At 35.6% G+C, this 12,004-nt stretch overlaps 1 protein-coding gene across 1 annotated transcript; it reads left to right on the top strand.

Moving 5' to 3' along the window:
• The first annotated feature begins 3,509 nt into the window (after positions 1–3,509).
• LOC104982880 (olfactory receptor 2B2-like) lies at positions 3,510–9,133 on the top strand. Its single transcript, XM_010832317.1, has 2 exons — positions 3,510–3,524; positions 8,171–9,133. Exons 1-2 carry the CDS (start codon positions 3,510–3,512, stop codon positions 9,131–9,133), a joined length of 978 nt encoding a protein of 325 aa, XP_010830619.1.
• Positions 9,134–12,004: the final 2,871 nt, after the last annotated feature.

Genomic DNA, 12,004 nt, shown 5'->3' with positions numbered 1-12,004 from the left:
GCAGGACTGATCTCCTTTAGGATGGACTGGTTGGATCTCCTTGCTGTCCAAGGGACTCTCAAGAGTCTTCTCCAACACCACAGTTTAAAAGCATCAATTTTTAGGTGCTCAGCTTTCTTCACAGTCCAACTCTCACATCCATACATGACCACTGGAAAAACCATAGCCTTGACTAGATGGACCTTTGTTGGCAAAGTAATATCTCTGCTTTTCAATATGCTATCCAGATTGGTCATAACTTTCCTTCCAAGGAGTAAGCATCTTTTAATTTCATGGCTGCAATCACCATCTGCCGTGATTTTGGTTTAGTCATTAAGCATAGTCAAAGACTTTTAGTTCCTTCTCAAGGGATATAGATAGTATTCTTAACCATATCCTGGGAACTATTTTATAGATACTGAATTCCCACCAGGTGGAGAGTTCACTACATGTGACCAGACTGTAGCCATGACATAAGCTGCCACAATTGCTCAAGAAATGGAAACAAACATACCCTGGAAGTGAAGATTGACTCTACTTAAAAAAGTCAAGATGATGCTGGTCAGACCACCGATGACCCATTCCAAGATGGCTGTGCTGTTTCTGCATGTAGGCCCTTCCTTAGCCTATAGAAGTTCTTGCCCACTGATTGTCAGTGAAGTTGGCCTTTGGACAGGAGTCTGTCTCCTCCTTGGCCCACGCTGGTTGCCAACATCCGAAATACAACAAACTTTCTTTTCCACCACCTGGCTTCTTTATTGACTTTTTGAGTGTTGGAGCAGCTGGATCCCACTTTCATTTTCATTAAGAAGGGAGGCACATGACTCTTTGGTAGCAGAGCCAGAAGGTTAAAAAAAAAGAAAAGAAAAGAAGTGGGACTTCCACTTATGTAACCAACTTCCTAAAACATTTTAACTACTTTAAGCCTCTATTTCTATATCTATGTATCTTTGGAAATAATGAATGACTGTCTCACAGGGCACTTATGAGGACTGAGTGAAACAATCCTTTCAAAGCACTCAGCACTCGTGTCTGGATAATAATGATAACCTTAATAGATCCTCCCTATTTCTAAGATCTTTAATAAGTGTGCATTACTTGGTACTTTTTAAATTTAAAGAATTCTGAAACAATTTCAGTTTGTGTATACTTGGTCCATTCTGCAGAATAAATATTTACCTTTATTCATATTTTCTTTAGTCCTTTCTTTACTTTCTTCCTAAATTGTGATTTTTGTTCACTTAAATGCAATCTGTTAAAAAAAAACAAAACTATAAAGATAATTTATACTCTAGTTCAATTTGTCCCCTAACCATCTTCAACCTTACTCCTACTTTTGTATAGAGAAGTAACCAGTGTCATTAATTTTTAAAACTTTTATAAATATACACAAAGTCTCAATTTGTTTCTTTTCTAGCTTTACTTCATGCCCCATCTTCCTCTAGATATTACCCTCTGCCCCTTTCCAGATCATTCATGTTCATGTTATTTAGATTATAATGTTAAGAATTAGTCATTCTTATTATTCTTAAAAAAAACTAGATATTTTCTCATGTAATCTCATACAGACACACAATACATAATAAAATTATATCTCAGTGTCTTAAATTATTGGTTTATAAAAGTAGGGCCATGTAATGTATTTGTTTCAGCATTTTTGATTTCCTCATTCAGCAAAACCTCAGGAAAACATCTCCAAGACATGTGTTCGTGCTATAATACCTTGTTTCAGATGAATAAATATTTTCCTGTCTGTGAATATATTAGGTAGTAAATTTGCTATCAAAGGACCATATATTTTTCTTCATCATTGGTCATTAAAGTATTTCTACATCAAACCTTATTGTTCATTTGTCCTTTCTAGGGGAATGATTCCTGCGAATAACAGCACTAGATTGAGAGTTTATGTAGTTTTTAGAAGCCATTGCCATATTTTCCCCAAGAAAACTTGTAACTCTTTGAATTTCCACCAGTAATCTGTGAGTAGCACTTTTCCTTCATTCTCATTGGCAATAAAATTCAATTCTTTTGCCTCCAGTCTGGTGAGTATGAAGAGATTTATCATCATTATTTTAATATATCTTTCTCTATTTGAGAATTTGGTCACACTCTTATATATCTTGTTCATTTGGATTTTGTATTCTAAATCACAAAGAGTCAGCCATGAGTTGGTGGCTAAACAACACCAACAAATTGTCTATTCATATAATTGCTTTCCTATTGGGATATTTGTGGGGTTTTCCCATGTTTGTTAAAATCATAATCTTTTTTTCAGAATTATAAATATATGTCTTCTAAATCTACTCACCTGGAAAAGAAATTGAAAAGAACTTGAATATGATAGCACATAAAAATAGAAATATAATATTTTGGCCAGAATAAATACTATAATATAAAACATTTAAATTACAAGACAATCTATATAATTGTGAGTTGAAGAAGAACTTGGTTACTAAGCCTGGAAATTTTAAAAATCCATAAAAAAATATAGAATATATTGGTTCTACATAAACTCTTTAAAACTGATTTACATAAAATGTGTCATAAACCAAGTTAGGCAATTTTCTTAAGAGAAATTAAATTGAAGTCTATTTTCTGATACACAAATCAAAGGATTGGTAGCATAACCTCAGATGAGTTCTCAGAAAATTTACACACAGAATAAAAATTCCTTCATGAGACAAATAAGTAAGTAACTTTAGACTAGAAAACAAATTCCAATTCAATAACAGAAAGTCCAAACTGTCTTTGAAAGATATTTTAGTCCCCACTGTCATTTTGTCTTAGACAAAGTTGAGGATTCAGTCCCTGGAGAAAGAGTTTGCTGAGTAAATCAATGATGAAAGAGGAATATCACTTCATAAAGCTGTCCTCTTTCTCTCTTCCCACTGGGTATTTGCTATAAACTATGGGGGAAGACTCTTGCAATTCAGTGTTTGAGATCTCTGCCAGAGACCAAAACAAATACCAATATTGATAGAGAAAGCACATTTATTTTGAAAAACTAGCTGGAAAAAAAAAAAACAAACTTGAAAACAGCAGTTGATGCACTAATTAAAAGTGATGCCAGAACATCATTCAGATCGTCTGTAATACTTCATTCTTATCTTCCAGTTAACTCTGAATGGAGACATCATGACTTGCTACATTGTGAGTGTAACTAAAAGAAGCTGAATGAATTTCATCAAATCAGTTATACAGCTAAATAGTATATGAAGACGTCATTTTATCTGTGCACTTTAAATTAGTCCTATTTTGAACTTAAAATTGATCTATCACCAATGTTTAAGATGGAGGTAAGTAGCATATATTTCAAAAAAATGACACTAAAATTTGAGTATTCTAAGCATGTGTTTCATGGACTGTTTATATTTCAGATCTCAGAAAAGACCAACAACTTATCTGTTAGAAAAAATCTGATTTATCTAGCTTCAGCTTCTAAAAATCTTTTTTATATATTTTGTAAAAGTATATATTTTATATGTGATATAGTTTATATTTTAATCATATGTTTTAAGAATATATTACACATGTACATACAAATTATATTATATATTATGTACAAATATGTTCAAATGTTTTTTATACAAATATATTTTGAACATATCTGTAAAATCTAAAGGAAATAAGAACTTTAGAGCAGGTCGGTTTTAGGTTCTAATCTTTAGTCTGTTATTTACTAGCTCCAGGACCTGAGGAAAGTAATTTCTCTAAGCGTATAAATTCAGTTCCTGCCTGCAAATTTAATCTTAATAAAATGAAAAAATTTTTTGACAAACTTCCTTGTGTTGATAAGCCAATCTACAATGTATTAGCTGTGTGAAAAATTACTCCTATTATTTATCTTTTTGGGCTTCCCTGGTGGCTCAGACAATAAAGAATCCTCCTATAATATGAGAGACCTGGATTTGAGCCCTGGGTTGGGAAGATCCCCTGGAGGAGGGCATGGCAACCCATTTCAGTATATTTGCCTGGAGAATCCCCATGGACAAAGGAGCCTGGTGGGCTACAGACCACTGAGTCACAAAGAGTCAGACAGGACTGAAGTGACTGGGCAAAGTGTCTCTGAGTTCCCACATCACTATCATACTTTGACTAACATAAGCATATTCATCCTTTTACTCCTGGAAGAATATGGTATCTATGTGGTATTTGGAAGCCTACATTATAGGGATATGAAATAATTTAAGAAAATGTAACAGTAAACAGTTTTCATGCTAAAAGGAAAGTAGGATTCCTATAGTCTTACTGAAGGTAACTGATATCCAAAGCTATTAATTAACTTGTTCTATTATACAATGATTTACTGGCTATTTGGGGACTAAAATTCTTGTTAATTCTGTTGTCTCAAGGCTCTTTCCATAGTGTTGCTTAAAATGATGCTTCCAAGACTGTTGAACTTTACCTTTTTGAATGTTCAAGGTCAGAATGGGATAAGAGAATTCAGTACAGAGATGATAGATATAAGATTAATGCATCACAGATAAAATTTATTAATATCTCATCAGCAGCTTTCTAAACTCCTTCTATCAACTTCCAGTAACATCTGTATTATCCCAGTTATACTCCCTTTCTGATCTCCTTGATATCTCTCATAATTCAAATGTTTCCTTCTGCTGCCCTCTTGAATGCCACTCAAAATGAGATGAACAGTATCTTGAGATTCTGGCAATGTATGTTTACTCAAAAGCAGAGGAATCTTCTCAGTGTCCTTTCAGGAATTAGCCACAATTGCAAGCAATTATAGAGATGTCCACAGGTAATACTCAGGAGCCTGTCTGATATAATTTCAGAGAAGCAGATAAGGACTTCCTAGGTTTTTGTTCTTTTGTTTTGTTAATAAACACTTCAGTCCTAACACTGGGAATATGAATCAGAATTCAAATTACTTAAAACTTCTAAAATGCAAAAATGATAGCACAACTACTTAGTCTAAAGATATACTTTCAAGAATGGATAAACATTTGAGGTTACTGTGTGTTTGAAAGGTGAGTGAATGGACAAAAGAAAAAAAAAAGAGTAAAGCAAAATACAAAAATTCAATGCTCTGAAATCTCCCATTTCCTCATTACTTTCTGGCTCCACCATCTGTAGATCTTATTCTGCTCCAGTGCTTTGTGCTGGAGTGATAAATATTTTCCCCCTTACTGTGTCCTCACTGAGTACAGGATATGAGAAGATATTACATATGACAAGATATGTGAACTAATATATCATATTGATGCAGAAGCAGTTTATCATGTTTGTAAGTAGCGAATCTCAGAAGGAGAGGGGTCAGTTGATTAAAATAAAATTAACTGATTCCCTCTACTGTAATATTCCATAGAGAGGACTTCCTTGACTGAGTTTCAGGAAGTAACATCCTATCTAGGATCAGTCAGGAAAGGACATTGCCCATGTGAGAGAAGAAAATACATGCAATGTCCTCCATGATGAGATACCTCCTGAGCAATAATATAAAAATAAAATTAAATTAAAAAAAATAAATAAAATAAGGATACAAAAAAAAAAAAAAAAAAAAATTGTGTCATTCTGCAATATTACATTTAAAGAGATACTGCACCTTATCCAAACAGGAATACTGAGAATGAAAGTGGCTCTATTACCAAACTGCAAGCACAGTAGGAGTAACCGCAGCAGTCCTGGGTAAACTGGGGAGTGTCATTCACCCCAGTTACATGGACCAGAGTGGATCTGTTCAACACTTATGCAACTCAAGGAAATTATGGATTGTGTGAAATCTCTCTACTGAGGCCATTTATGCTGTTTAACCTGATTCCTCCATTCCTTGGCAACATTTTTTTTTCCCCAATAAAATTCAAAATGCCCTTCACCACCCCCCCCAATCCATTCCTTAGAAAAACTCCTTGCAGATTCAGATATAATTTTAAGAAAACATGAGGAGGTTAAAAAATTAATTTTCTTGCAAAGATCTGCACCCTAATGAGGATCAAAGTATTAAACTAAAGCAATGCTGCTCTGAGAGTTAAATACAGCGAGTAAATTGATATGTGCGTGTGTGTGTGTGTGTGTGTGCTCTCAGTCCCTCAGTCATGTCCAACTTCTGTGGCCCCGAGCACTGTAGCCCACCAGACTCTCCTGCCCATGGAATTTTAAGTGAAGATTTTTTTTTTAATGTTAAAAGAATAATGTCTCCTTTTTAAAAATTAGAACAAAAAACACATAAATTTATAAATAATTCTGCTTACTCTCCACCATCCCCATTTCTCAGGAGTAACACTTTCTTCTGTATACTTCAAGGTAATTTTAAATTTATGTATTAGTATCTTTATGCATGTATGTGTAAAATACTGTTTTATAAATTGATAGAATTATGCTATACAAATGTTCAGTAACTACTTTTTTTCATTTAAAGATACATTTAAACATCATTTTACGTCTATATCTATGACTATGTTTCTCAAAGTTTTTGTCAAATGAGAGTAAAGCCATTTTTAGGGGACTAGTAGTCCCAGAAAAAGTAGAACAAAATTAAAATACACATTGCTATCTTTCAAATGAACCTGAATAATCATGAAATTTTGTATTCTGATATTGATAAAATAATAAAATAATTTAGAGTGTCCTGTTAAGATTTCTTCAGGATGAATACATGTTTAGCAGGTGGAACTGACATATCAGCAGTTTTAGGAAATTCAGGGCGCTGAATAGCTTTTGCTTAAAACATCTCAAGAGGGCTTCCTGTGTGGCTCAGAGGTAAAGAATATGCCTGCAATGCAGGAGACACAGGAGATGCAGGTTTGATCCCTGGGTTGGGAAGATCCCCTGGAGGAGAGTATGGCAACCCAGTCTGGTATTGTTGCCTGGAGAATTCTATGGACAGAGGAGCCTGGCAGGCTTACAGCCCATGGCATCTCGGAGTCAGACATGACTGAAGTGACTGGGCAAAGTGTCTCAGAGTTCCCACATCACTATCATACTTTGACTAACATAACTGTGTTTCTATGTGCCAGGCACTATGCCAGCCAATTTTCACTGAAAAATCACATTTATACTTCACAGCAGGTGGTTACTAGGATCCTTACTTTGAGGGTTGATAGTTTGGGGGCTAAGGAGGAAAAAGGAAGGTGAGTTTTCAACTGGCAGAGTCATCTTTCATTGGTAACCTTAGAAAATTTATAGTTTTATAAACCATAAGTAACTCCTCTCTGAGCAACCTCAGAAACCTTGAAACACTCTAACTTCTTTCATCCACACTGCTCTGTTTCTAAGGGCCAGGGTCTAGACTAAATAATATGTGTATATGTTTTATATCAAGACAACCTAAAAATGCAGGATTATTTTCACAAGTGAAGAACATGAAGATCAGAGGATAAGAAACATTCCCAGTGTAATGTAACTAATTAGTCAAGGTAGCCTATGAGCCCAAGTCCAGTTCCATATTATTAAATAATCCCTTATGAATTCTGAGCTTCTAAAATAAAAAAATATATATATGTTCTCAGTTGTGTCCATTATTGATACTTTCTACATGTTCTTTTGGGGGGGGAGGGGTGTGAAATTTACACAATTTTAATTAATTTTAATTTACACAATTTTTAAACAGGGAATCTCATTGGCATTAGGAGAAAATAGACGTCGATTGGGGTAAAGAGCTCACCTGCCAAAGAAGGAGACGCAGGAGATGTGGGTTCGATCCCTGGGTTGGGAAGATCCCCTGGAGGAGGACATGGGAACCCACTCTAGTATTCTTGCCTGGACAATCCCAAGGACAGAGGAGCCTGGCGGGTTACAGTCCATGGGGTCGCAAAGAGTTGGACACAACTGAAGTGACTCAGCAGGCATGCAGAGAATGAATTCAAATGGCAGGAACTGTGTCTATATCTATCTAATAGTAGGTACCCAGGGTAGAAAAAAGTGAGAACAATGAATTTACAGAATAACAAAAGATCAAATTTTGATATTTTATAAAGAATAAGTTCTATGAATACAGAAATTGATACTTTAAAATTTTTGAAATTTATTTTGCTAATACACTTAAAAATAGAAACACTTGAAATACTTGGAAAGATAAATATGCATATTTTTGTCAATATATTTTCACATTATTAATAGCATCATTCTATAAGTTTATACAAACTATTAGCAAAATGCTTATAACTGACAGTAAATAAATGTGCTTGTTAACTTACTTTTTATATTCCAGAGAACCAAGAGCTGACCATTTAACATGAATAGGATCAATGACAGTGTCCCCCAAGAGTTCATCCTCTTAGGTTTCTCAGATCGACCATGGCTGGAGCTTCCACTCTTTGTGGTGTTCCTGATTTCCTATATCTTGACCATCCTGGGCAATCTAGCAATAATTATTGTGTCCCTTCTGGATTCCAAGCTCCATACCCCCATGTATTTTTTTCTTACCAATCTCTCACTCTTGGACCTTTGCTACACCACAAGTATAGTTCCACAAATGCTGGTAAACATATGCAGCATCAGGAAGGTGATTAGTTATGGCGGCTGTGTGGCACAACTTTTCATTTTCCTGGCTTTGGGTTCCACTGAATGTCTCCTCCTGGCTGTCATGTCCTTTGATAGGTTTGTAGCTATTTGTCGGCCTCTCCACTACTCCGTCATCATGCACCAAAGGCTCTGCCTCCAGCTGGCAGCTATGTCCTGGGTTAGTGGCTTTAGCAACTCAGTATTGCAGTCCACCTTGACCCTGCAGATGCCACTCTGTGGCCACAATGAAGTGGATCACTTCTTCTGTGAAGTTCCTGCTCTGCTCAGGTTGTCATGTGTAGACACAACAGCAAATGAAGCTGAACTATTCTTTATCAGTGTGCTATTCCTTCTAATACCTGTGACACTCATTCTGATATCATATGCTTTTATTGTCCAAGCAGTGTTGAGAATACAATCAGTGGAAGGTCGGCGAAAGGCATTTGGAACATGTGGCTCCCATTTGATAGTGGTGTCTCTTTTTTATGGCACTGCTATCTATATGTACCTGCAACCACCATCCCCTGCCTCCAAGGATCGGGGAAAGATGGTATCCCTTTTCTATGGAATCATCACACCCATGTTGAACCCCCTTATATACACACTTAGGAACAAAGATGTAAAGGGTGCATTTAAGAGGCTGATTGCAAGGATTCTCTTAATCAAGAAATATCCAAGTGATAGGCCTTGTTAAAGCCTTGAAGTTTACTATTTTAATAATTTAATAAATTTAATAAAAATAATTTAATTAAAGTTAAATGAAATATGTTGAAGTTGCTTTAGTCTGACTACTGTTAGAACTATTATCATGAACTTCTTTAAATAAAATGTCACTGACAAAAAATTACACTTATTTCCTACTGTCTACCTATAGTCATTGCACAAGTCCTGAGAACTGGTGCATTATGATCCCCTAAAATAGTGTAAGCTTGAAATATTTAAAGTCTCAGGCTTTATAACACTGGTTTGTGTACTTGGTAAAGATTCTTAAACTTCTGTGAGTCTAGAATAAAAGTTTAGGAAACATAAAATTTTTATACACGTTCAAATATGCTTACACACACCACAAATATTTTCTTAATTACAGGAGACAGAACAGAAGTCCATAAAGCCATCCAAAGCCCCCTCCTCTTATAGATATAAAGTTAATGATAATAGCTTAAATTTTAACACTATTCCCACATCAACACAATATTTGGGTTCCACAATGATTTTACTTCCACAGTTTTATCTGCATCTTCTCTCATGTCTATACTTTCCATTTATCCTAAATTGAAGTATCTTATCCTATTCCATCTACCAAATAAATTTGTAGCTACATTTTAGACCTGAATCACACACTCTTTATTGGAATTTTTTTCATGATTCCCTTACCATCTATGTTATCTGTCTCCTTTTAAGCCTTAAAGCAATTAGAATCTAAATCATAAAACTAGCACAGTATATAATGACATTCATTGCTTATTCAATGCACTTTTCTTGTGTAAGAAGAAAACCTTATGTTAGCTCCCTTAGGTACCATAGATTATAATTTATACTTCTTCCACATGGCCTTCAGAGCTCATCAAAGTGCTGAGAAAAATATTTGCACACTGTGAGTTGGTTTTTGGCTGATTTAATGAATAGCTGGCGTGCTGTAGTCCATGGGGTCACAAAGACTTGGACATGACTGAGTGACTGAACTGAATTGATGAATAGTTCCACTGTAATAACTTTAACTGCTTCTTTTTCTAATTACTTCTTCTACTAAATCCAAAAACAGAAAATACAGTAACTAAGAAACACAATTAGCTTGTTTCCTTTGAACACCTTACAGTAACAAGGTACATTTCTGCCTCAGTGTAATTTTCTGACACAACATGGTGGATCTTAAAACTTCAACTTGCATCAAGACCACCTGGAGGGCTTTTAAAATCCAAGATCCCTGGGAGTCAACCCACCTACACTCCTAGAGTTCTAAAGTAGGAGGTCTGGAGGGAGGGGCTGGGAATTGCATTTCTAATCAATTCTCAGGTTGTGCAGATCAGGGACTGCACTTTAAGGACTGCTGTGCTAATGGTTAAAATGAATAAAGATGTCTTGCCAGTCCTGGAGCTCAGGGTGGGCCACCTCCTAAAATATCACAATGGCATTATTTTGAGTTGAAGTTGCTTAAGAAGCAGCAGATACAAGGAGGAAACTCTGACCCTCCTCTCTCTCCTGGAAAACAGGGAACAAATCTCTCATGTGAAAGGTACACTCTCCACATCTGGAGGTAGGAGGACACCCTGATCACCGCAGATAAGGAATTCAGGCTGAGAAGCCAGTATAAACCAACTGTTGTTAATTAAACATACAAATCACTGACTTCTGTTCTAGGATTCACATTTTGAGAGATACATATATTGTAAAACCAAAATGCCTCTGCAGAATAATGACTAGAGAAATGAGGAATCAGAACATCATGTCTCTTGAAGAACTACTGAAGGCCTAGGTTTACTTAACATGGAGTGAAAATGCTTTGTCGATGTTTGATGCAATAGTTGTCTTCACGCATATTAAGGGCAGTCATGTAGAGTATTGTCTGTTCTGTGAAGGATAGGATTCATATTAATGGGTAAAAATAAAGTTGGTATTATATAAAAAGGGATTCACAATAAAATTTACATTATAGCATGATGAAATAGTTACATTTCTGGCAATATGGGAAAATGGAAATCTATATAAAATAGAGACTCAGTTAGTCTACCTAAGGCTTTTCCTTTTTAAAATATGCTTTATAAACTTTCTGTAGTTAGATCACATGTCATAACCATCTGTGAATCACCAAAGAATAAATGTAGACACAGAGAAAATGATAGATATAACCACGCCTTTAGAAAAATATCATGTAGAAATTGATTCTTGTGGCTTCTAAGGGAAGAGTTAGGTGGAAGCTACTGTGATTCAGTGTATAAGAGTCAACACTGGAAAAAAAAAAAGAGAGAGTTTAAATGAATAAATATATCTGTGGAGACAAGATTTTCAGTTCTAGAAGGAATTGGACTACATGACTTATAAGATCATTCCTGATCCAGGAAGTCTGTGGCTAAGTCAGTAAGAATTAGGAGAATTTGATTAGATATAAAAAACAACCTCCTGAAGATAAAATTTGTGATAAAATGGAATATATAAATAAAGGAGACAGTGAAATTTATTCTTTCACAGTTCTGGAGCTCAAAAGTCTAAAGTCAAGGTGTCAGTAAGGTCATGCTCCCTCTGGAAGCTGTGTGTGGGGGGGCACGGGAGGGGTAATTGGTGGGATCTGTTCCTTGTCTTTTTTGCTTTCTAGTGGCTACTGGCATGCTTCATGTCGCATCACTCTCAGTTCTGCCTCTGTTTTCATATCTCCTCCTCTGTGTGTGCCTCAGTCTAATCTCCTTCTGCCTTTCTCTTATAAGGACACATGCGATGGCAGGTAGAGTCCACCCAGGTAAACTAGCATAAATTTCTCAACATCCTTGAGTAATCACATCTTTTGCTACTGAAGGTAACATCCAAAGTTCTGGAGATTATGAGGTGGACATATCTTTTGGGAAGTCATTCA

This window comes from Bison bison, unplaced genomic scaffold (assembly GCF_000754665.1).
Source record: "Bison bison bison isolate TAMUID 2011002044 unplaced genomic scaffold, Bison_UMD1.0 scf7180017860797, whole genome shotgun sequence".
NCBI lineage: Eukaryota > Metazoa > Chordata > Mammalia > Artiodactyla > Bovidae > Bison > Bison bison.
This window is presented reverse-complemented; position numbering and strand designations above follow the sequence as displayed.